The sequence below is a fragment of the Perna viridis genome, chromosome 3 (genome assembly GCF_037379345.1).
Source record: "Perna viridis isolate PV_CMFRI_1.1 ecotype Kerala chromosome 3, ASM3737934v1, whole genome shotgun sequence".
In the NCBI taxonomy this organism is placed as follows: Eukaryota; Metazoa; Mollusca; class Bivalvia; order Mytilida; family Mytilidae; genus Perna; species Perna viridis.
In genome coordinates this window covers 36,361,011-36,382,873 of record NC_142447.1, presented here as the reverse complement: position 1 = coordinate 36,382,873, position 21,863 = coordinate 36,361,011, and the positions used below count along the sequence as shown (strand labels likewise).

At 32.2% G+C, this 21,863-nt stretch overlaps 2 protein-coding genes across 12 annotated transcripts in view; one reads left to right on the top strand and one right to left on the bottom strand.

The window, feature by feature from the left end:
- Positions 1 to 12,852, top strand: part of LOC148622086 (von Willebrand factor A domain-containing protein 5A-like) — a 34,785-nt gene extending 21,933 nt beyond the window's left edge. For 3 of the 11 annotated variants that reach the window (XM_088571610.1, XM_088571609.1, XM_088571611.1), the window contains exons 15-19: positions 2,125 to 2,181; positions 4,155 to 4,245; positions 8,106 to 8,160; positions 9,215 to 9,404; positions 9,866 to 12,852. In XM_088571610.1, coding sequence (XP_088427736.1) covers positions 2,125 to 2,181; positions 4,155 to 4,245; positions 8,106 to 8,160; positions 9,215 to 9,404; positions 9,866 to 10,042 — 570 coding nt within the window. In that variant the 3' untranslated portion in view covers positions 10,043 to 12,852. Of the gene's footprint in view, positions 1 to 2,124; positions 2,182 to 4,154; positions 4,247 to 5,424; positions 5,503 to 7,902; positions 8,082 to 8,105; positions 8,161 to 9,214; positions 9,405 to 9,865 lie in introns of those variants that run through there. The other 8 variants (XM_088571617.1, XM_088571616.1, XR_015920565.1 and 5 more) reach the window with 7 other exon arrangements.
- A 2,209-nt stretch (positions 12,853 to 15,061) lies between these two features.
- Positions 15,062 to 21,823, bottom strand: LOC148622085 (cilia- and flagella-associated protein 53-like). The gene is made up of 7 exons (XM_088571608.1): positions 21,633 to 21,823; positions 20,282 to 20,511; positions 19,676 to 19,849; positions 19,218 to 19,440; positions 18,335 to 18,634; positions 17,851 to 18,067; positions 15,062 to 16,318 (listed from the first exon to the last, which is right to left on the bottom strand). The coding sequence occupies exons 1-7, from the start codon at positions 21,699 to 21,701 to the stop codon at positions 15,990 to 15,992; spliced, it is 1,542 nt and encodes a 513-aa protein (XP_088427734.1). The 5' UTR covers positions 21,702 to 21,823; the 3' UTR covers positions 15,062 to 15,989.
- Positions 21,824 to 21,863: the final 40 nt, after the last annotated feature.

The window sequence follows — 21,863 nt, the reverse complement described above, 5'->3', positions numbered from 1 at the left end:
CTCCAGTGTGGTACAACAATCAAAATACCATGGCTAACATTTTACTTGATGAGGGATCGCAAAAGTCGTTCATTTCTGAAGATCTTGCCACAAAGTTACAGATAAAACCCCATGGAACTACAGCAATAAACTTAGCAACTTTTGGAGCCACCAGTCGTAACATCAGAAACATGGACAAAGCAATTATTTACATAGAAACTGAAAATGGTGAAGTATTACCAATAGAAGTACTCATTGTGCCAAGAATATCCGTTCCACTCAGCAGTGTAGCTCATTTTGAGGCTGCCAAGCTGCCATACTTGAGATGACTTAGACTAGCACATCCATCACAAGAGACAACCAATTTGACATCAATCTGTTGATCACTAATTGACAGTCAAGAATCAAAGAATGGACTTCATAATTGACAACCAATTAGTGATCATAGTGAAAATTTGAATTTTGAGTGACTAAGTGATTTCATTTTTATTTCCTCCCAAAGACTTACAAAAGTTAATGTTAATTGACAATATCATTATTGTACGGTAATTTCTTTTCAATAGTTTAATCATTTGATGATTTTCCACTTTTGGCAGCCCCAGTGTCAAGAATATATCACAATGGACAATTGTTACCGAAGTTACTACATAAAGTCATTTTTGTAAAACGTCTAAATATTTAAACATCAGATTGTATACATACATTGAAATTGAATACAAGTTGAATCAAGCGAACGTCTCATTATACTAAAAACGAAGTACTGACCAACCCAATCCCAGATACTACCTATGGAAGGCTGGGTCGTTTTTTGGGGTTCAGAACTTTTTTCAAATTAGGAACCAAAAAAGGGCCCAAAACAAGCATTTTCCTTATGTTTGGACAATAACTTAAGTAAAAATGAATGGATCACATAAAAGTTTTACTACAATGTGCCATATTATCAAAGGAAGACTGGGATTGATTTTTGGGCTTGTGATATGAGTGAAGTCAAATTAAGGGATCACAAAAGGGCCAGAAACAATTTTTTTTGATATTTCGGTATAATAATTTGAGTAAAATCCAATGAATAGTTTAAAATTATACTAAAAGTGCCATTTACCCAAAGGAAGGTTTTGGATTGGTTTTGGAGGTTTTGACTTTAAACCATTTAGAAATAAGGGGCAAAAAAGTGACCGCTTCAATTCTGGTCGAATTTTTATCCTTGAATGGTGTGCCCATACCTGCCCCAACTGTTCAGGGTTGGACCTCTGCACCCTGTGAAACATTTTAATTAATTTTTTTTACCAGTTTTGGATATTTTTTTGGATTAGATTCCTTATGAAAATCCCTGTCAGCATATACAATCATATTTCTGATATCTCTTATTACTTACGTCATTGTCTGTCGTTATTAACAGTTTTTCAAGACTCTTCTCCTCTGAAACTATTTGACCAGTTTAACAAAACTTGGTATGAATTTTTCATAGGGTATTCTGTAAAGAATTAATGTCAGGATTTTTTATCTTATGAAAAATATAGCCACCATTACTAAAAATAGAGCATAGTGTTTAGTGTCAGATTTTTTGCCATTTTGGATTTATTGCCCTTTTTTGACATTTTTTCACTCTTTTCAATGTATTTTCTTTCAAAAATCTTTTCCTCAGAAACTACTGGAAAGAATCAATGAAAATTGTTGTGATTGTTCCTTAGGTATAAGTGTGAGGAATTTTTATCCAAGAAAAAACATTACCATTTTTACAAAAATAGAATGTTGCTTGTCGAGCCAGGTGAGTGATTCAGACTATTTAGAGGCTCTAGTTAAGTTATAGGAATCATAGGCGAAGGTCTTTGATAAGTAATATTGTGTCCAAACCAGTTGTTGTGTGTCCATAATGAATTATAAGTCCCTATGATTAAGTGTGTCAAAAACTTGTATTTTGTCCACACTTGCCCAAAGTGAACAGAGTTCAACATGCTCTGATTGTATCATGCTGTGCTCCACAAAACTCTTAAATTTCCTATTGTTATTTAATACATTGTCTGTATTTTGACCTTATTTTTACCTGGTACTTGGATGGGGAGCAAGGGATCTTTCAATTAACTTGTATTTCCTATTGTTATTTAAAGTGAGGAAAAACTAAGAACATAAATCATTATTTATTTTCAGAAGAGTGCAGGTCTGATGTCCTATGGGGATTCTGGCATGAAAAGAACAATGAAAAAGGTAGGTTAAGTTTTGGTTGGCTGATTTTTTTAAAATTCCCACTTCAGGTACAGACCATACCATCTACACAGAGCAATCTGTTCTGCCATCCTGGAAAATCATACCAAAGTTGGAGGAATGGAGATTGTGTTGTTCATCAAAACTTCTGAATGGAATTTGATGTTACTTGCACACATTCTTCATCAAATGATGCTGTTGTGCACCTGTTTTATTGCTTTCCATTTGAGTAAATTTTGGATTCTTCTGATGCCAGAAAATGGGCTTAAGATGATAAGTCATTTGTTGACAAAAACAGTTGAATGGGCTTTGATGGAAATGCACACATTTCAGCAATTTGAATTGGAGTTGTTGGACTTCTGTCTGTTTGTCACCTGTCTCCAGTTTCTCTCTGCAACTCTCCTGAATGGAAATCTATGAAACTTGTGTACATTCTTCATCAGGCAGTGCCAATTTGCATTTCCATCTGAATGGCTGTTTAGGATTCCTGATGCATTCTACATCAGAAATTCTTCTGAAAGAGCTGAAATGAAATAAATGAAATTTTCATACATTGTTGGTCACATAATGCCACTGTAAACCTCCTATTTTGTTTTTCCATCTGAGTGACTTTTGTGGTTTCCTGATTTTGTCATTCTTGGTCGGGAGAGGGAATGAGGGATGAGACAGTTTGCTTTGCAACTATTGCAGTCACTTGATATTTTGACAGAAGCTTTGTGTACATGTACATGTAGGTATGCCATAATGTGGGATTTGATATTGAACTTCTATTCAACTTTATGTTTGACACATTGTCTGTATTTTGACCTTATTTTTACCTGGTACTTGGATGGGGAGCAAGGGATCTTTCAATTAACTTTGTTCACTGTTTAGTTTTCTATTTTTTGTCTTGCTTGCGAAGAATGTAACAAAAAAGCTAGATGTAGGTATTGTGTTTCTGCTGACCACATTAAGATTTTCATAAGTTTTCTGATCAAGTTAGTTTGATATGAACCACTTATGCTAGGATAATTATATTTGGTATGCATAAGTATCACTCTTCAACAAATTTGTTTCCATTTTATGCATATGCTCTTGCAGTATCAGTCTGTTGAATTTGAAATATCAAATTTCACATTTTGATTTTCATGTTTAATTTCCTGATTATTTTGATATAAACCACTTATGCCTGGTCAATCATATTTGGTATGCAATGGCATAAGCATCACTGTACCACAAATCTGTATCCATTTTGTGCATATGCCCAGGAAGTCACAACGTAATGACTATAAAATTTCAAATTATATGTTAAAATTTTCATGTTAAGTTTTCTGATTAGGTCATTTTGATATGAACCATTTATGTTAGGTCAGTCATATTTGGTATGCAGTTGCATTAGCATCACTTTACCACAAATCTGTATCTATTTTGTGCATATGCCCAGGAAGTCTTTGACTTCAGGATTATCACTTAATCATAAAGAATAAACTATACCTGAGGAATCTGTCCATTTTGGGTGTCAAATGGCTGAATTGATAAAATAAATTGTACATAATATACATGATATAATAAGCATCCATGTACGATAGTCAAGACATATCTCTGTGTTAACAGTTCATATTAGGTATTACTAATGTTTTATGATCACTCAGTACAAATTTCCACAATCATTATCTGTTTATTATCAGAAAACACTGAGAAGGAATTTAATCTGAAAGAAATGTTAACATAATGGTCTTAAACATAATGGGTTAGTGTTGATGATGTTGTAATTGATTTTGATGTAAATGAAAAAAATTTCCTATCTCCACACAGTGCTATTGATTTTCTCATTGTTAATACAATAGAATAATTGATTGAGCACTACTGAGGATAACAAGATTAACAACTTTCAGCTTTTCCAGTTCAGCACTACTGAGGATAACAAGGTTAACAGCCTTCAGCTTTTCCAGTTCAATTATTATTATTTTACAGCTAATTAAATTACTTTTTTTCAGTATGGAGCTTCTGTACCAGGTCGTATGACTTTTTTGATATGCTGTTTACCATGTGTGGCTTGTTTGTCTTGTGCAAAGTGCTGTAGAAAGAGTAAGTGGATTGATTAACCTCACCAAAGGTCCATGAAAACTATTATCTTGACGTTGCTTCCATCATTGTCATTGTTGTCAACATCATTATTTTTTTATTTTTTTTTGTTTTGGTAGGGAACATAGAAATACCAGTATTTGTAAATGTGGGTGTAACTCCTCCAAAACTGCTGGATGGATTTTGTTCTAATTTTGTAGACTTGTTTGTCATTTTTTGTAGTTAGTCGTATTGTGCTGCCATATAGGTCTCACTAACCACTTCTAATGTTTCCATTACCTTACTGGTTTCTAAAAAAACAGAGGATGCTTACCCTACCAGTGCACCTGGTCCATGCTCCCAGTTTTAGTGGAGTCCAAGTTGCTCATTTGCTTTTGTTACTTTGTATGTATGATTTTAGTTACTGTATGTTCTTTGTTGTGTACGTCTGTTTTCTATATCTGGTCTTTGTCCCTGGATTACGTGTTAAACAAGTAATTTTCAGTTTCACTGTGAATTCCCAGGACAAATGACCCCTTAAAGTTGCATACCATTGCGAAGCTTGGAAAATAAGGCTTCCAAAATCATTGTGCTAATGGTACGACGATCGTAGAAATTCTTTACGAAACTTACTGGAATTAATAATACTGAAAATTCACATTTTTACCTTTTCTGCTAACTGATAGCATGGAGGCAAATTACTCACACATAAATAATAGTCATATACTTTTGTAGTAAATTACAAATATGATTTTTAAGTACGTATTCTCAGCTTTATTTTGTCAGACTACTTTTGATCAGAATACACTCAAATAATGCACTTACAATGCATATTTCTAGGTTCAGTGTGTTTTTGGCACTACAGAGAGGGATGGCCATTTGACCCAGAAGTAGTTAGTGAGACCATAGATTTGACCATTTTTACTTGATTTGTGGGACTTTTACACTTCAATTTTTTTTTGCTGGATCAGGGGACATATGGCTGCAAGATGCTTGTTTCTTGCTGAAAAAAAATATTCATACATTTTTTCATAAAACTTGGTTGAATAGTTTAATTCTATCAGTGTTAGCTCCCTTCTGATTTTTATGTATTTTGGATTTTTCATTTTTGAGTTATGGGACTTGTTTCAAACAAATATGGGGCAATTTCCTGTTTTTGTCAAATGCCATGACATTGTAAAATGCTTATTTCTTTTTATCTAGGATTTTTATTGATCTTACCATACAGAAACAAAGTCTGGTTGGTACAACCCCATAGTGTTGGCTATTGTACTCAAAAATGTAAAGTGAATTTTTTACATCTATCAGATTTATTGTTCTTGAAAAGTCAAAAGTGATTTTCCCAGTTGTAAGCTGATATCTTGAAACTTATTCAAACTCTCTATTGATCAAATGATCCTTTTTACTAAATGCATCAATAAGCTTTATTTATAGTCTGCAAGAAATATAACAGTAAACATAAGCTCTCAAGAGCTTTTGAACTGACAAAACACTATATACAGATGGTTGTAGCCCAAAATGTCTAATCCCAGCGTGTCTTAAGGTAAATTTTACCTGATTAGACCTTTAATTCCCAGAAAGTCTCAACGCAAATTGAGGGTAATTCCCAAAATGTCTAATTACAAGTTAAATTTTATCCTGAATTAATATAAATCAAAGTTTATTTTTTCCCAGAATGTCAAACAATATTCTAACTTTATAGAATTTATTACTTTATTTTTTTTGCAGCAATCATTTCCCATATGTTTTATTCTTTTGCTCAATTCAACACTTTATTATTTGTTGGCACACCAATATCCTTTGTCAATGTAATCAGACATATTTAATTACTGAAAAAAAAGATAAGAAAGACCAACTTGAAAACCCTATAAAAACAAATAAATTGTAATGATATTTTAATAAGGTGAAAAACATTTAAATAAAAGTTCATATTTTCAATAAATATTCCATTTTGTTTCTTTTATAACTATTTTTTTTTTGTAGACATTGTGGGAATACAACTATTTTCTTCATTAGACATTCTGGGCACAATTTCATTAGCCATTCTGGGATTAGACATTTTTAAAACATTCCATACAGATTAACAACATACATGACATACAGTTATAAACATTAAAAAAACATACAGGACATACAAATATGCAGGAAATCTTATCTAGTATACATTCATAAGCGCATGCATCTTCCAGTTATACAGATAAAAACATACAAGATATCTGTTTCCTGGAGTTATTTACCAAAACATCTTCCAGTTATACAAATAAAACATACAAGATATCTGTTTCCTGGAGTTATTTACCAGAATATCTTCCATTTACACAAATAAGAACATACAAGATATCTGTTTCCTGGAGTTATTTACCGGAATATCTGCCAGTTACACAAATAAGAACATACAAGATATCTGTTTCCTGGAGTTATTTACCGGAATATCTTCCAGTTACACAAATAAGAACATACAAGATATCTGTTTCCTGGAGTTAGTTACCAGAAATGATATTCTTTGAAGATTTTGCTGGTGTCTTGAAAAGAATTACTGATAGAAAGAGACTTTAATCTGATTAAATCATTAATGATACCAAAGTTTACAGTTTTATGAGAATATTGCTCTTGAAAAACTTAAATTTATGCAGTTTTTATACCACTGCAAAAAATGTGGTGGTAAAATGTTATGGCACTGTTATGATCATATGATGGTATATATACATGTAGTATACACACAATACATTCTGTAGAAGTGTATTGATCTCTGTGACATTGTACTATAATGTTGTATACCTCTAAAGAAATATTTTGGATAGATTTTTTGGGATTTTATCCTTTCTGTTGAGAGAAAGGGCTAAAAAAAAGAATTGAATACCACTTAACTATATAACTTAAGGAGGTAGGCCTAGGGTAAGGGACACAACTCGCACTAGAACTCTACCAAATAGGCTTCTGGAACAGGGTTATGTTGCTACAAGATTGAAGTCATCACTACAGAAGTTTTATGGTTGTCATCATGAACTTGTGGATCGTTATGGTGTATCCAACTGCACCATGAAAACTGATTTATTCAACAGGTCATAGTTTTCCTTTCCTCATTTCTCTACCCCAGATTTGACTTTTTATGAACAACTTGGCGGGTGTTTCTAGGAAAGCAGAGGACACTTACCCTACCGGTGCTCCTGGTCCATGCTTCCAGATTTTAGTGGAGTACGAGTTGCTCATTTGCTTTTGTTACTTTGTATGTATGATATAAGTTACTTTATGTTCTTTGTTGTGTATGTCTGTTTTCCATGTCTGGTCTTTGTCCCTGGATTACATTCTTTTGATTACCGCTATAACCTTGGTTCCCTTGATTACTCTTTCACAGCATTCAGTGGCTTTTGTAGACTTTACCTTAACTTTAACCTTCAGAGAACTATATATCAGCATGATTCTACATATGTCAGCTCACAATCCTCAGAATGGCATGTGAGGTTAACAGACTTGCAGTGCAGTACCAATCACCAGAAGTGAAGGGTCTATAAATAGCATTGGAAATCCCAGTATTTTCACTAGCTAGGAGTATATTTAGGAAACATTTAGAGATTAGGCTTTACAGCACAAGAAGAAAAATGCACTTATAAAATGTACAGAGATGTATTTCCTTTCGGAAGCAGTTTTAATTCTTGAAATAAATAGAGAACTTTTTTTCAGAGCGCTATGAAGAACTGGAGGTAATTTCTGCATAGGACTATTTTTGCATACACACCAAATGCTTATTGGTTGAATTGGTGGTATGTAACCTACAATAGCTGTGCCATGTGGAATATTTTAGTAGTTCAATAATAGAAGATTATGTTGTCAGTCTGCTTTATTACTTCATTTACTTTCTTAAGTAATAGTCATTAATTTTACAGGAAGGAAAAAAAGTAAAAAGAACAGAACAAAAAATCAGAAAACACCATTAAAAAGGTTGGTAGTACACTTCCCTAACTTACTGCTGTTTTCTTCCATCTAGAATACAGTTGGTACATTCTTAAAATGAGAACTATTGTACAATACATGTATTGTAACAAAACCAGTTGGTGTGTCTGTAATGAACTGTAACTCCCTATGTTTAAGTGTGTCAAAAACTACTTTTGTGTCCACACTTGCACCAAGTAAATAGAGTTCAACTTGCTGCAGTTGTATCTTGATGCACTTTGCAAAGTTTTTTATGTAAAAGTTATGAGAGTATTTGCATCATTTTTCAACCATAGAAAATTTTGTGGAATAATATTTATTTCCTTTAAAATCTTTTTTTTTAGATTAATTTCTAATAATAATGTAATATAGTATAGATAGCATACTTAACTTCCATTATGATTTGACAATATTTGTAGGAGTGATATGACTTATACAGTTCAAATTATTTAAGTCTATTTTCTAGATTTCTTGAATAAAATTGGCTCATTTTCTCTGAAACCACTGTGAACTTTCCATCCCTATTTGATGGGATGTATCACTATGAAATTTAAATATGCAAACTGTACTGCTATTTTTATTCAACAAATTTTGTAAGAGTTATCAAACTTTGACTATTTTCAATTTTTCACCACAGTTCAAGACTTTGTAGATGGAATTTTCATGTATTGTTATGAAGTGCACCACTATTTTGAAGAAATAAACTTAGTAGGAATTTGGGAACTTAAGCAACCTTAAAAAATCTCATTAATTGCAGAGGCATACATTACACATGTCTTATTATGCCTTGTCATAGTATGAAATTTTGTATGGAGCTATGGAGCAGTATCATTATTTTTGTATGGAGCTATGGAGCAGTATCATTATTTTTGTTTGCTCAAAGCTAATAGTTTGTGTGTGTATAGAAGTTGAGGTGGTGATTCGTTTTCGTTTTGTTAGCCAGTTCAAAAGTTTTGTATTTGTTGGTATTGACAATGATATCCTAACCAAGTACATGTACAATAAACTCCCTTAATATATTCTAAATGTTTTAACAGTATAAATCTGCCAAAATATGTTTTAGCCAAGGTATTGAAGACTTAAGTGACAGTGAAGTATTGTTAAAAAACAAGGACAGTGGAGAGACATTGATGGATATAGTATCACTTCAGAACTTTGATGGCTCATGGTCTCCTAATGATAAACTGAATAAAATACTGGGAATAACAGATAAACAACTGTCTACCAATGGCTGTTTTGGAAACCAAATCCAGGTAATAGTTATCTGTACTAAAGGTATCGTTGTCTTTTATTGACATGGTTATGAAACTTATTCTGGATGAAAGCATTTTCTAATATTTACTAGATGAAATATCTAAGTTTGAATTGTCTTGGACAATGTTTACACTTACATGAAAGTGTTAACAAATTTTGAAGATTTTCAAAAAATGGTGTTTTTATAACATATTTTAAATTGAATGTTTCAGAAAACTTATTATACTTTATTTTTCTACACGTGCATAAAATAGGAAGAGTGCAATAATAATAAACTTATCTATAATTATTAATAATCTATAAATATAAATTTTCTCCTTGGAAAGTACATTGAGCCAGGAGAGCTTTTTCAAATGTATATACCTATATAACTACAGAGGCAACAACTCTTCTGGTAGGAAAATTTACCAGGCCTCCATGGAAAAGTAGGAGAGTATCTATGTTTCACTGCTATTTTCAGACAAATGTTTGGTGTACAGCTAGTGTTGTTGTTTACCTTGAAGAGAAGTTTGCAGGAAACAAAACAGAATGGGAGATGATATGTGATAAGGCAGTGAGATGGTTAGAATCTCAGGATAGGAATGGAAGAGAAATCGGTGAAATATTTCAGGAAATCAGGAATCAAGGCATTGTTTGAACAATTTTTGTTTTGGTACAATGAAATCATTTTAAGATTGGTGTAAAATTTGTGTCAGTATGGAGCATATAGTTAGACAGTCTTATAAATAATGGAAATTGGTATCTCACAAGTATAATGCTTTCAATATTTTTGAATGTACATTAACCTTGATAAGAGGTAGATATTAGAGTCTTGCACTGTAAATTCATGTTTCAGTTGAACAAGTCATATATCAGACTTTGAGTAAAATATATATTTTAGACAAGGTATTGTTTGAATTATTTTGGAATTAAGAAAATGACTAAAAATAAATTTGTAAAACTAACCCTTACTTAGGGGTTAGTAATGCCAGTATGGCTAAAGGGTAGGGTTAGTAGGGTAACAAAAGTCAAGGAATCTTACTAACCCCCTTAGTCATGATGGCATGACTAACCCCCTTAGTGGGTGTAAGTTTTATCAATAATTTTTTCAATTATTTTCTTAAATCCAAAATAATCCTAAATTCAAATTAAACCTTGTTTTTACTACATAATTTCCAGATCTGCAGCTTATATTTGAAGAATTCCATATCTTACCATTAAAGAATCATGTACTAAGTACTTGAATGAACTTTTCTCTGAACTTTGTGATGCTTACATTTTTTTTCCATGAGCATTTTGTTAGTTCAAAAATAGTTTTTAATGCATTTTAGCATTTACTTAATAGTTACTGGTACTGCATGCATTATTGTGAAATTCTGACTGTCCAAGAGACAGTGGTATTGACTGAAACACAGCTAGCTCAAGCCTTTGTAAATGTTTGGTATTGGAGATAATTCTGCACTTTCCCAGTGGCTGTCAGCCTTTTGTGTTTCACTTCATAATAACAATGTTTCTCTTTTGAAAAAGCCTTGAATTCTTTGATTTATCATTGACACGTTTCTTTTTTGAGCATGATTGAGCAAAAAGTTTGAAATCACTAAAGGTATCACAAGCATGCAATATTGTGTTCAGGTATTGATGGATAATTTTGATTGGTAAAAAGAATAAATTACAGAATAATGCATTCCATGTAACAACCTCTAATCCAATTAAAATACTGGAATTAAATCGAATTTGAAATAATATACATTTTAAAAATGTAATATGACCTTGAAAATAATTTCTTGAAAAAAACAAATATCCCTAAGTTTCATAAATGTAATAGGAAAGAATTATCCCAAAAGTCATATTAAAAGGCTATCCATAGAAGACCTTGGCAATGGGCAGCAATACCAATTTCGTTTTTTTTAAATTGGCATTCGTTAATGATTTGAGGTCACAAGTTCATGTTTTCTAAAAAAAATTGATGTTGTTTTGTAACTTACTCAAATGGTAAAAATTTAAGATAAAGGGAAATAACTCTTTGATCTGTTTATAATTTAGTTGATTTGTAAGGTAGCTTTGAACAAATATTTGAGACAGAAAAACCCCTGTTCTTCCTGACATCATAGCGGGAAAACTCTATATGAAGATTAACTTATCCACACATAAAGTTTGCATTCCTAACTTAACAAATCCTTAAAAAATTCAAGCTTTCTACTTGCCAAAGGGAAAGTGGGGCTTAAAACTCAAGTTTCCCACACCAAATTGCACTTGCCACGGGTGACAGAAAAGTTGAATCCTAGAACACTGATTGGTATGATAAAATTTACTCTGTGTTTCACATGTCGTAGGATCTAAATAGAGAGTCTCTTTTTAACCCTTGTCATGCTGCACTGGGACCTATACTGGATTGGCCCTGGTTCCTTTTTATTGGTTCTGGCAGTGTTAATCTGAATATAGGAAAGTACAATTTGTGTCCATATGCAAGCAGCGTGACTGATTTAAAATGGGGCTATATGATATGTAGTTTGCTAAAAAATTATGACGAGAGCTGAAAGAAGGGGTCATTAGTTTCTACTGCCACAAAAAGTGAGATTTTTTAGGGAGTAGGGTTCATTTCTAGGCACTTCCCCATAGCAGAATTAATCTATAGTGCTCTATTTCACTTCATCTTGAATCTAAATAAGAATGATGTCTCTCACCACCATTTCTATGTTAACCCCTTGTAATGACTACCGGTTTTTCCAGCCTTAGACCGAAAATTGGAATAAAATCCTCATTTTTTCACACAAGTGACCCTGCAAGGCACCCCCCACCAATAAACACACCACATGACTATAATGAACCTTATTTTGCTTCAGTGGCCTCCAAAGGGTACAGGCTGTAGGATGAATGCGCTTTGGTTCCTGTTTAGCTCCTGTTGAACCACACGTAGCATTATATGGCCAAAAATGGAAAAAATCCACCATCTCCTCATCCCATCCTTCCCACCTCGTGATCACCCATCTTAAATTATGTATAACAATCAGCATCAGTAGAATTGTGCAACTAATTTGCATATGGTTTGCATAAGTTGGCAAAATATTAAAATCGAGAATTTTTTCAGAAATACTCAGCACGACAAGGGTTAATTCTTCCTATATATTTTGACATGTGTTAATATAGTACCTTACTACCCTTGATAAGTATTAGAGTATATTTTCTTTTGATGGTATTAATATTTTATTACACAATAAAACATAAGTGTCAGTTGAAACAGTGTGTGGACCAATGAATGTAGTTCATTTTATAGTATGTTTTTTACTTTCTTATGAATTATGCTCACCTAAAGCTTTTTATCACATGTTTTATATATTTTGTGTATTATTTTTGTGGATATTGCAATATATATTTGTTAAATTTAATGTCAATCTGTGATAACTTTTTAACCATTTCATGTTAACCAATTAAATATATTTTGTGTTATGAAATAAATATTAGTGTTAATATCTGTCTTTGGTTGTGTTGTTTCCTGTCTTTCTACCAAACTTATGCATATCAGGCAGTGGGTTAAGCTTAGTATAAAAAAACATTTTGAAAGTGTAATTAGCCCATTTGCACCATTTTAATTAAGGAAAATAAACAAGATCGTCCATATCATTTTGGTAAATTGTGTTATAATTTCATTGAAATGTGCTGAAAATGAACATTTCAAGGGCAGATAATTCTGTCAAAAACTTCATTTTTCTAACATTCCATTGAAAATGTTCTAAGCAATTCCAGCAGAGATCAAATAATGGTCTTTTGAAATAAAGAAAGCACCCTTGAGTGAAATTATATTGTCAGATCAATGGGTTTTGACATCAATATTTTTTATTTTTCACATTTTGCCCGATTCATACAAATACTTTTTAATCATTATAATTCAAAGTGATGAAACTGGCAACATATAAATTTCTGAGGTATAGGACTTTTAAAGAAATTGGGAAGATTTCCTGTTTTGGTGAATAGAACTTCAAAAAAATCTTCCAGCATTTCCATGAAACTTTGGTGAATTGATTATTTCTATTGATGTATGTACCCTATTAGTTTTTACAAATTTCAAACTGTCCCTCCATTGTTTACACTTGGTACAATAACTCAAAAATGCTGTCACAAATTTTTGTGAAACTTTGGTGAATTGTTTCTTTTGATTAATGTAAAGTACCTTTCGATTTTTAAGAATTTTCATTTTTTTCATTTTTGAGCTATGGGACTTGACTCTTACAAATATTGGGGGATTTTCTGTTTTTTGGACTATAAACTCAAAAACGCATTTAGCAATTTCAATAAAACTTTGGTGAAATGTTTATTCATACTGATGAAAGCTCCACTTTTATTTTTTTAAATTTGTGATTTTAGGATTAGGAGTTATGGGACATTCACAAAAAAATTCCACAAAAGGTCATGACATTGTGAATTGTCAATTTTATTTTATCTAGGCTTTGTTTTTTTTTTATCATACCCTATTGATAAAAAAACAATATTCTTGTTATTGGAAAGTTGACTGGATGATAATCATTTTCAAATGTCTGCAAAGAGAGATAACCCAAATTAAGAAAACGAAGTGCAGCCTCACTCCTCTTACATAATTTGTTGATGTTTAAAGGACAGATAGGAATCATATGTAGATGTGGATGGTTGATGAACATTAATGAGTATGAACTGCAAGAGTAAATATTCCAAATACAACTAGAGTTGTAAATTTTAAATTTAAATCCACCAGAGTGTGCTCACAGTATTTCTAGTTTAAGTCTGTTTTCTACTAATACTGTTGAAAGTAAATATTTGTGGCATTTCATTTTGTGATATTCACTGCCTGGTATCCTTTATTTTGGTTTTTATATGACCGCAAAAAAAAATTATGACAAGCCAAGTAAGAATAGAGTGTCAGAAACAAGTATTTGTCTGATTTATTAATTACTTGAGTAAAAGGGAATGGATTGCATTGAAGTTGTACCACAAGGTGCCATACCCACAAAGGAAGGTTGGGAGGATTTAGGGGGTTTTGACTGGAACTATTAAGGAACAAGCGGCTTTTTGTCAAATTCTTATTCTGTGTCAAATATCTAATTGTAATCAAAGCTGTATAAAGTTTGAATGGTGTGTCATATTAAGCTGTGCCCTGCAAAGCATTTTATTATATTCTCATTTAATTTTTGCCAAAAGTTTTTGAAATATAGGATAGTTATGGTAATATCACAGAATTGTATGCCAGGTGACAATAAAGGCTTTCTTTTAAGATTGACATTTAGTCAATTTATAGAGCATTACTTGGTATTTATTACTAGTTTATTTTGGAATAGCCCAAAAGTGGTCACAAGATTTTATAAAACAGTTATATTGCTTTATACCATAAATATATTTTGGGTCATGTAAGGTAGAAATAACCTTGGATATTTTTACTGCTTTTAGTGGAAATAATTATTTTTATATAGACACTTACTGGAAATTTTTTTAAGATGACTTTAATAGTGTTCCACCAAAAAAATGATAAAATGTGCTAGAGTTGGTATGGTAACCTTAAAAAGACATATTTTTTTCTTGGCCTAATTTGAACTATAGTAAGTTTTACAGCATGTTACTTGTCCTCTTCAACATAATGTGCTGGATGGATACATACATGTATAGTCATTTTATCAAGACTATAATCAATTCATATGAAAAAAAAAACCAATTATGTTGGTGAAATTATAGTTTAATAATAAAATTCTCTTTTTAAATAACATAACTTGACAAAACATAATTAAGAGAGTTTTTTTTCCAATTAATGACCTTCTGAATACTTGATTTAAAAAAAACTTATTCCTTCTTGACAGCAAGTTGAAAAGGAAAAATACATTTTATATCACATTTCTTATGAAGAAGAGAAAATCAATTTCTTTACTATTGTGCTTAATGCAATGTGCCAACATATCACTTAAATAATACCCTCTGCAAGTCATTAAAAGGCTAAATACTCTCTCACTATTGGTCTATTTACAAGAAATTTATCACAGATAAACTTTATAAAAAGAACAGGTATAAAACAGTTTAACCAAGTATATCTGGTCAACCATCATATGAAATGCAGCACATTCATCTATCAAGAAATTAATACCACTCATCACAAATGACAACTGTATATAGATGATTGTGAAAGAATGGTTGAAAATTAATTAGCAGACAACTGAAAAGATTTACGATAAAATCAATACCAAAAGGCAGCAGTGACGTTTATAAAAGGAGATCAACACTCTGTCCTGTTTTGAACTATGGTGATAAATACAAGGACTTCATATTTAAATGAATTTAAAGATCTAGAATCAAGTTCAATTGAAAATGTAAATATTTAATCACAACTACAATTGGTTGCTTTTTTTAAGGAATAAAACTGCTATAATTTTTTCACTATACAACTTTTTGTATTAACGTCATTCTAATATTCTGAAATATGTCTTCATTATAGTATTATTCTAGCAGTATACCAATAAGTTGCTAGAAAATCTCAAAAACCATAGTTATAATATATTGGCTGCACTATTTCTTCTAAGTTTCTTGACCTCATGATTTGTGCAGCAAAGTATTTCAATGTTAATTCATAACAAGAACAGTTTTCTAGAATATTAATGAGCACTGTGTTGGTCCATTAGGACTCTCCTCATTGGATGTGGTCTATCAACTTCAGGGTTATCCAGACAAGACTTCAATCTCTGTTGATATTCCCACTCAGCCTGCATTCCAAGCCTGTATTCTTCCTCCTCTCTATCTATCTCTTGTTGTCTTAGTCTCTGGTTATAGTCAATTTGACCAACAAGATCAGATTGATATTGTCTATTCTTGTGCCAGTTTTTCTCCATTTGTTCATATTCATATTTCCTATTTTCTTCGATTGTCCTAAGAAGATCTTCTCTCTCCCGTTCAGCCATAGCTCTCTTTTTCTCATTTTCCACCACTAAAATATTAATAATTTAAAATATTACACAGGACTGTTGACATACTGTAAACTCTTTTAATTTTAACCCACTATAAAGTTAAGTGATGGCATAAGTTAGAATTGTCTAGATAACTATTCTTTTGTCCACTTTCGGCAAATGCCGAAGGGGACTTAGGTTTGCACTCCGTCCGTCCATCTGTCTGTCAGTCCGTCAGTCACACTCGATTTTCCTGACTTTTTTTTGTAATGCCTCATCCAATTGATTTCATATTTGGTATAGTCTTATCATGACAAGTTACAGGTTAAGTTCGAATGATGTTACGGTTGAATGATTTTTACAGAAGTTGTGTCCCTTGGACATAGAAAATTTCATAAAATTTTATGTTTTCCAGACTTTTCTTTGTAATGCCTCAACCAATTGATTTCATATTAGTTAGCTAGTCTTATCATGACAAGTTACAAATTAAATTTCAATATTATTGCGGCAAAATGGTTTATATGGAACTTATGGCCCTTTGACATAGAAAATTACATAAAATTTTATGTTTCATCCTTTTGATGCAAATTGCTGCTGTCATTCTAGAGTTATTTGCCCTTTAATTCATAAGTTTTTTTTCAACTTTCCAGGTGATAGAAAGAGAATGTCTTTATGCAGCTTTCTGTAATGCAAAAATGTTATTATCTACCGTAAAATGAAGCTCAGGTTTGATTTTGATGGAATTTGCTTTTGCTGTTCAATAGTTATTTTCTCTTGATTGTTAAAAAATAACACCATCCATTGTTAGTTCACATATATAAAAAAAAATCTCATAAAGGCAATGAATTCAAAGGCCGAAAGGGACACTGTATTGCATCAGCAATACTGTCAGAATGCTTGTTCTTTTCAAATGTGAAATTAAAGTTGAAGGAATGCTTATTTGAAAACCATATCAAAATGTATTGGAATAGCTTTTCATCTAAGAAAAATATTGATAATCAATTACTGGAAAGAAACAGTGTTTTAAATTTCATTTGATTCTATGTAGAAGGAGGTATTGTTAAATAAAATCCGAAATAACAGAAAGATTTATTGAATATTTGAGATATTTAATGAAAGTAAATTTGATTTCCCTTCATGTTAAGTACAATAGACCCTAATTTCCAAAATCTTAACCAACTAATGCGTCATCATTTTAGGGGAATACATTAAGGATAATAAATTAGTACCTATTGAGATGAATCATTATAATTTGTTTACCTGCTGCAAGTATATAATTTTCACCCTTTCTGTCTGTCTGTCTGAACTATTTTCTAAGCAGTTTGTACTATTGCTGTAAAACTTTATGGCATGTACTATAACCATATGGAGGTGTACATACTATCATGAATTTGCATGTATGTTTGGACAAAATTTGTAAAATTGATGACTGTTGAACTGATGCATTTTTCAGCAAAACTTGGTCTCATGCAGTGATCTTGCATATGAATATATAATAAATATTCATGAGCAAGATCAACATCCAACAAACCTCCCCCAATTTTAATGTACTGGTACTGGTATATAAACTTACATCTTTCTTGTAACTGTCTAGCTCTTCCTTCTAACACATCAGCCAGCAATTTTTTGCGAGCTTCTCTCTCCAGTTTCCACTGGTTTAGACGTTTTTGCCACATCTTCTCTACCTCCTGGTGAATCAACCTCTCTAACTCTACCTCCTTAGCCATCTCCTCCTCCTTCAACTGCCTAAGGTACTCTCTGTATCTCCTGTCTTCTTCCCTCAATTCTTTCTGTAATTACAAATAAAATTTTAAATCCTGTTCAGACTTAAGTAAAGAACATGAAATTTAAAACTCCAGTTAACTTTATAACATAAACACATAAGCTTTCACAGAATGTGATTCATATAACATATATGTTAAGGCAAGTTTACAGCTCTATAAAGCTTGGAACTGGACAATCTATCTTGCTCCATCTTGTGAGTAATAGCAGCTATGGAAAAATTAAGTCATATAAGTAAGATATCAATCATGCAAAGAAAAATAAGAAACAATAACCTTTCTTTGGAGTTGCTCTAAAGCTTCATTCCTAGATTCCTCTAATAACTGTTCTAAGATCTTCAGATCAAAGGCCAACTGTTCCTGTTCTAATTTGGCCTTTTTCTTCATCTTCAGTTGTAGAGACATATCTAACATATCTCTAGTCTCACTCTGTTGTCTGACCTTCTCCTCCCAAGCTCTCTGCTCCTCTATCTTACGCAACATCTCTTGCTCTAGGAGGAGTTGTCTTTCTTCCTGTTTCAAACGTTTTTCTTCCTCTTTCTTTTCTTCCAGAGCAGCCATCTGCAGTCTCAGCACCTAAAATTTAGTCATCACTTTAAACCATTCATTTGCTATTTGTTTTTGGTTTCTTTAAAGGATTGCAGCTTCTTTTTGTATTATATGGACAGAGCGTCAATGACATCCTATATATGTAGAGTGTAAGACCAAAACTATGAATGGCTAAAAAAATGTTCTGAGGGAAGTGAAGAAATTGGTGGACACGGAAGTAGACGATTGTGAAAGTGTTGAGGCACTGTTTTGTCTAAAACACGACAACGAGCCCCGTCCATCATAGGCATAGCCTAAAATCATACTAAGTAGTATTTCAGTCTTGGGAGTCAGATTTATTACATAAGCAAAATTCAGATGCAAGTCTTCTAAAGACATGCACAGCTCTCAAGTACTTAATTTTCTTAAAAATCCAATGAGAAATAATGTTACTTCGGAAATTGACTTTGTACTATTCCGGTACAATTTTTTGGGGGGGATTTTCAATATTTAGGCTTATAGTTACTTTAAAAAAAAAACCAGATATACGAGACATGTCAAAGAACATATGTGGTAATGACAACTTCCTGAAAGTTTAGTCTATACTAACATATACATCCAATGTGTTTACCTTTAGTACATCTTGATTCCTTTCATAGCTAGCCTTTGCATCTCTTTCTTCCCTGGCTGCCTTGGCTAACATGTCCTCCTCCCATAACTTGGCATACATTGCATCTTCTTCCATCTTGGCGCGGGCCAGCTCATCTCTAACCCTGAGTTGTTCTAACCTTTCTACACACACCTCATCTTGTTGACGTTTAGACAGTGTAGATCTTAGTTCTTCACATTGGTCCCTGTTTAAAAACATATAGGTTTAAGTAAAGAAGCAGTTTTAACCTTCTAAAAGTCAAAGAAGGAAATTTCAACCTTAGAATTTTAATTTCAAAAATCTAAAGCAACATATCAATTCAAATTGTGAAAATATTTCAAATAAGGATCCTTTGAGTTGGAAAAATATTTAGTGGATTGGCTAATTGCAATAACAATCATACTTCAACACTACGAAGTCACAAATGAACTGTAATGTACCTGAATTGTTGATCATATTTTTCTTGAACAAACTTGAGCCTTTCATCTTCCCTTCTGTCTTTTAAGAATTTTGCCCTTTCTCTCATTTTTGCTTGTCTTTCCAATACTGTTTCTTCCTTATCTTCCATTTCTCTAAGATACATCATTTCTTCTTGTCTCAACAAATTCCTTAATCTGAAAGCAGGTTGGAAATTGTAATCTCATATGACACTAGGTGCCTGCATTATACATGTATATAACAGCAATAAAGTAATATTGTAGCAGTTTTTGTTTTTAACCTTTCATTATCATACATTTGGGTACACAAAATAAACAGAACCTACATGCATTTCTTAAAAGGAAGTCAACAAAAAATATGTACATGAATAATTGAACATTTCATATGTTTAACAAGTCAAGACAATAATGTTTAACAGTCTGAGGAATTTTATTTCCTTGTACATTTGTACCAGGTATAAAGAAGGAAGAAATTTAAGGCATTAGATAATAACAGAATAAAAACGTTTTGACATAGGCTGGTATTTACTGAAAATCTAAACATTTTTTTGTATTTGTTAAAGCTAAATAAGCATGTAGCACAGAAAACAAAAGCACTATTATGCCTACTTTTCTCTTCTGTCTTCAACTGAGAAATGATTGGCTTGTATGAGGCCTTCTACTTTTCTCTTTGTGACATTCAGTTTAATTTTTCGATCCGTTGTTCTCTCCCACTCATTCTTTAAGTCATTGAAACCTAAATATTGTGTATTCTTTGTGTATTCATCTAATTTATCTTCCTTTTTCCTCCTTTCTAAAATCAAATATTCTGGTGGACGTTTATTTGGTGGCCTTGCTTTCTGTAAAACATTTTAAAAAATAAATAACAATGCAAGTTCCTGCAACAATGAAACATTTCTTTTTACATAAATCATGGACATATGTTAATTTAATTAGAGTCCTTCAACACTGCATGTATTAATGAAATTTGATTCAAATCTAAAAATGCAAATGCATGTACTAAGATTCAATATCCAAAAAGTTACAGTGGTATTGCACTTATTTTTTTTTAAAGTACTCAGAAGAAGTTATAAAATGAGAATAGCAAATTTGGATTGTTCTTTATTTCAATACACAAAAAATGCAATTAATAAAATAAATATATGCAATATGATTTAAAAACGTTTTTTATACAATGTACTTAAGGCTTTTGATAATAAGAATTAACTACAATACAGGCCTGTATGCAGGAATTTGTAGAGGGGGGTTCTTTAAACTCGCGGAGAAAGTACTGCACCTCGCACGACAAGGCGCTATCGACTTTAATAGTCACAAATCAAACAAAACTTCAACTTAATAGAACTTATTCATTTTTAAGGGGGTCTTAGAACTCCCTGGCTACGGGTGTGTAATAAGTACAAATGTACACTACAATGTACATGTGATGATGTGTGATTGGGTAAATATTTTACCAATAATATACTTGTCACTCTTCCATCCACCCACTCCCCCCCCAAAAAAAAAAATCCACACAAACACTGCCTGGTGCAAGTAAATAAGACTGTCAGAATCAAATGGTCAATAAAGTCAATTCAAAAGACAAAACAGCAAAAAGCAACAATGACCACCCCTTGTTTCAAGTGCAACAGTACCATATAAATAAATTTTGCATCTGTAAGCTATAGGGTTAACAACTATACAGAAATTGGCAATAAATAAATAAGTTTAATCTAAAGTTGGCATATAATACATAATGTATTATTATTAATGATAAACATAAGCTCTATTGAGCTTTGACCGACATCCCGTCGGCACCAGGAGACACCAGATCTCGGACAAATGTTCATGTTTTTATTATTTAGTGTGACTGTGTTATTATGGACAAAACATACTGTGAAACAGACTTTGGGGCTACAAATCTATAGCAGGATTGGGAGCAGGATCTACATAAAATGTTCCCATGTCAGAGAATCATACTTACAATTGCAACTGATGAAGGCGTAGGACCAGTAAACTCGCGAGTCTTACGAACATGCTGTGATATCATCATTTTGATTAAACTTTAGAGGCGAACACTATCTATTTAGAAATTTAAACGGTTAAAATTTGTAAACAATATCCCAAAACAGCTCATATCATGGCCACAGTATTTACGTTTCCAGGAAGTGACATTGCGCCTAACAACATTTCAAATTAATGAAGCAGTCCCGTG